General features: G+C 56.2%; 2 protein-coding genes across 2 annotated transcripts; one reads left to right on the forward strand and one right to left on the reverse strand.

The window, feature by feature from the left end:
• Positions 1 to 2,398, forward strand: T310_10210 (uncharacterized protein; the record flags this gene model as incomplete). The annotated part of the gene is made up of 2 exons (XM_013467364.1): positions 1 to 1,069; positions 1,128 to 2,398. Coding segments are annotated over 2 exons (2,340 nt in total), but the record flags the coding sequence as incomplete, so codon positions are not given.
• Positions 2,399 to 3,000: 602 nt separating this feature from the next.
• Positions 3,001 to 3,555, reverse strand: T310_10211 (uncharacterized protein; the record flags this gene model as incomplete). The annotated part of the gene is made up of 1 exon (XM_013467365.1): positions 3,001 to 3,555. One exon carries the CDS (start codon positions 3,553 to 3,555, stop codon positions 3,001 to 3,003), a length of 555 nt encoding a protein of 184 aa, XP_013322819.1.
• Between the last annotated feature and the right edge of the window lie 256 nt (positions 3,556 to 3,811).

Below are 3,811 nucleotides of genomic sequence, written 5' to 3' on the forward strand. Positions count from 1 at the left end.
GTCAAGCAGCCTGCGAAACTCAAGAAGAAGAACCTCTTTGCGCAGCATTCGTCCTCGCCATCCTCGTCTGCCAGGGACAAGTCCAAGGGTCTCGGCCGGTCCTTCTCTGTGAAACATAACAAGCCCAGTTCATTTGCTCAACACCAGCAGCAGCAGTTCGTCGACCGTAGGCGTCCATCGGAACCATATCTAGGTTTCAGACAAGAGCATGGAGTAGGAGAGCTCCACTCCAATCCGCTGATGCAGCAGAACACAGAGCTCGATCCCACTTCCAACCCCTCGTACGGCCTCCAGCCGGCCGCCGATCCCTCCTCGCAGCATCAATACTCTCATCCTCCGCCGCATTCGCCGCTCGAACATCCTCCCTCCATCCAGCGCGTCAACACCGATCCGCTGGACGCGACACCCTTCCACCACGATCGACGAGGAGAGAGTGGTGACCTGACCCCAAGCCAGGTGAGCTCCCACCAGCACCGCATGCCTTCATACTGTGAGGAACTGCAACCACCATCGCCCCTTCATCCGTCTTTCCAACGCGACCCTTCTTCCCTCTCGCACCATCCCGTCCACCAGCATTCCAATCTCTCGGAACCAGTCTTATGGCACCGACGTTCCCCTCAACCGGAGTCCAGTTACTCGCCGGCCCGGCCGTCGTCGCAGCAGTTCCTGGAACCGTCTTCTTCTCCCCTCCCTCCGCAGCAGACACACCATTCTGATCTCATGATGAAACTGCAGAGTCCTTCGCGCCGGCCGTCCCAGCAACCTTCGAACCTCAACCCGCAGTCTGGCGACATGGCCGCTGCGGACCGTGCCTCGGGGTTACGACAGCCGCAGGCGGATTCCTCAAGCCAGCCGCAGAGCTTCCGGCGAGATTCTCAGGCTGCCCAGGGTCATTCCCCGTACCCGGGCACTCCACCGGGCGCCAGCTTCAAGGGCAATTCGTCCCAGCAGAACCTCCAGGAGCATCAACAAGGGCGGGAGACTCCGCCATCGGCCCAGCAAAGCAAGTCGCGAGAGGACCTGGAGGAAGTAGATGTAGCGGCGCTGATCCAAAAGCATGAAGAGCTCCGTATGTCCAGAACTTCTCATGTCCGTGCTGTAGAACTTTCACTAAGACCTGACTGCAGAGGCCAAGTATAACAAGGTCAAGAGATACTATTTTGAAAAGGAGGCCCAGGTGCAACAATTGCAGAATACGGTGGCCCATCAGCGGATGGCAGTGTCGCGCACGGTCTTGGATGATAACGAGTACACAGCACGGTTCAATCGCCTTGATGGAGCCATCAAGGATCTCTCGTTTTCTATCCGCAAGGAGTGGCAGAGCATCCCCAACTGGCTGCAGTCGTACGTCAACGAGGACGCGGTCACCGTGGGCACCAAGGAAATGACTGCCGTGGGACGCGCCGTGATCTCTCGATGGCTGGTTGATGAAATCTTTGACCGTCTCTTTCACCCGGATTTGGAACCCAATTTAAGTATACAACTCAAGATGATCGAGACAAACCTACGACGACAACAGCCTCAGGCTGCTACGGAAGAGGACAAGGAGAATCAGATCGCGCGCATCTCCAACTGGCGGCGAGCGACTCTGGACGGTCTTACGGAGGTGTTACAATCGAAGTCGGCACAGGACCACCGCTCCCAGCTGACGGAGGGTCTCATTGAAAAGCTCATTGCAAGCTTGGGGATGAGTCTGAAAGATCCCCCGCCGCCGGAGATCGAGCACGGGGCGAGGATGATTATTGAGAATGCGCTGAACATCGCAGAGAAGATCCCCCTGGAAGCTCGAGATATCTGCGTGGAGTATTTTATGCCCGGGACGACGGTCACGGAATCGGTGATGAAGGTCGAAACGGGACTGCCCGCTCTGAACCGTCCGGGTGCCGCTGGGTCGCCTCCGAGTCAGGAACAACAACGCTCTGAACGACCCAGACGGGATAGTTCGGAGGACGTAGATATGGACAGAGACGCCGTGAAGGAATCCTCCACCGCTCCCACCACCACCACCACCACCACCACCACCACCACCACTGGGTCCCCGTCGAGGGATGCTTCCCCTCCGCAGACGCAACCCAGTCTGCCCGCAAACCGGGAGCAAAGGAAGAAGTACGTGTTTGGGAATTTCATGAGCAAAAAGTCGTCGTCCTCGTCGTCCTCGTCGCCAAGCGCGGGCAGCAGCCCTGGCTCGCAGCAGCAGGACTCTACACGACCCGGCTCAGCGGCCGCCAAAGACCGGGACCGGGACGAGGCCGAGAAACAACAAGAGAGCAGCAGCGGCAGCAGCAGCAGCCGCTCGCCAACGCGAATCCGGTTTGCGGCATTCATGGCGGTCGAAGTCCGGGGGAAGGGTCCGAACAATGTGCTGATCAAAGCTCCTGTGTATGCGTTGGATGGGTAGTCTTCTTCCTTTTTTTTTCCTGTCCTTTTTTTTTTGGATCTGGTGCCTGTTTATTTGTTTGTTTGGCAAGAGCAGAATACAATACCCCCTTCGTTCATCGTTCGTTGGTCCGTCCTATGGCTTTTGGTCTGACTGTGGAGGATTTAATCTTTTCGTTAGTCTTTCGTTTCTCGTGTTGTGTCTTTGACTAGAGATGACATGTTATGGATATAGCGGTGATTGATGACACAATGATTTTTTATTTGTTGACCCGGACTGCAGGTGAACTGCACAGGGAACGAAAAAAAAGATTTCTTGTAGATGAAATGGGAGGATAAGATAAGCCTGTCTGCCTGCAGGTATGTTGATAAGAATGAGTGAATGAAACGATATGATATGATCAAGGAAGGAGCTACGATAATTGCAATATATTGCAGGAACGAACTTATATCTCAGTGGAAAATACATGTCAACATCTCATCACGGAAACATTCACAACTCGTTCGTGTTGTCTCATATATATATCCATAAACCGAAGATGGTGTTCGATAGACCATCGACAAGCATCCTCGCATGACGTATCAGCATAAGGTCAATACCTAGGAAGTGCCGCGTTATACACTCTACAGAACCACCTGCGCATCGCCAGCAGCGTCATCGACAATCATACCCAGGCGGAGCGCCCAATCCTTGCGCTTCGTCTCCTGCACCAGCTCGTCCGCCAGGTTGCGCCTGCGGGCGTACTTTCTAGGCGGGCCCTTGACGGTGATAACCCTGCCATGCATGTGCATTTCCTTGGTCGTGCCATTCGTCACGGACAGCAGTCCCGCAGAGACGATCAGCAGAAGCAGAAGGAGCAGCTGGCCGAACTTGCTGACGTTGCTGACCAGAGTCGTGTCGAGGTACACCAGCAGCGTCGCCAGAGCGGTCAGGATGTCCTCTGCAAACGTCCGGTCGCGCATCCACTGCCCGGACGTGACGGCCTTGAGGTCGTCGACGGCACCCTGCAGCCGCACCCAGCGGTCCTGGCTCAGCAGCACGAGGAGATCGCCCCGGACGCCCGGCTCGGAGGCGCCTTTCCAGCCTACTTCGCGGCATCGCTGGCGGATCACCACGACATTGCACAGACGCGCCACCATCAGCACGAGCAGCGAGAAGACGCCCCACCAGTCTCCCATGACGATGAAAACCACCAGCAGCGCTGGAGACGCACTGGCCGCGCAGATGTAGGCCGCAGACGAAATCCAGTCTGAGCGGGTGGCCTTGGGATGGTGGCGATGTGACAACAGCCGTGAGAGACGTCTGGCACCAGAACTCAGGATTACTGACGGGGTGAACTTCTTCTTGTATCCCTGTTCTCTACTATACCAACTCCCCTTCTGACGGCTTTGCGTTGTCCTCTCCTCTGGCGACGTCAAAGGAGACACTTCGAGC

Source organism: Rasamsonia emersonii (assembly GCF_000968595.1).
Source record: "Rasamsonia emersonii CBS 393.64 chromosome Unknown ctg1118621762429, whole genome shotgun sequence".
Classification (NCBI taxonomy): Eukaryota; Fungi; Ascomycota; class Eurotiomycetes; order Eurotiales; family Trichocomaceae; genus Rasamsonia; species Rasamsonia emersonii.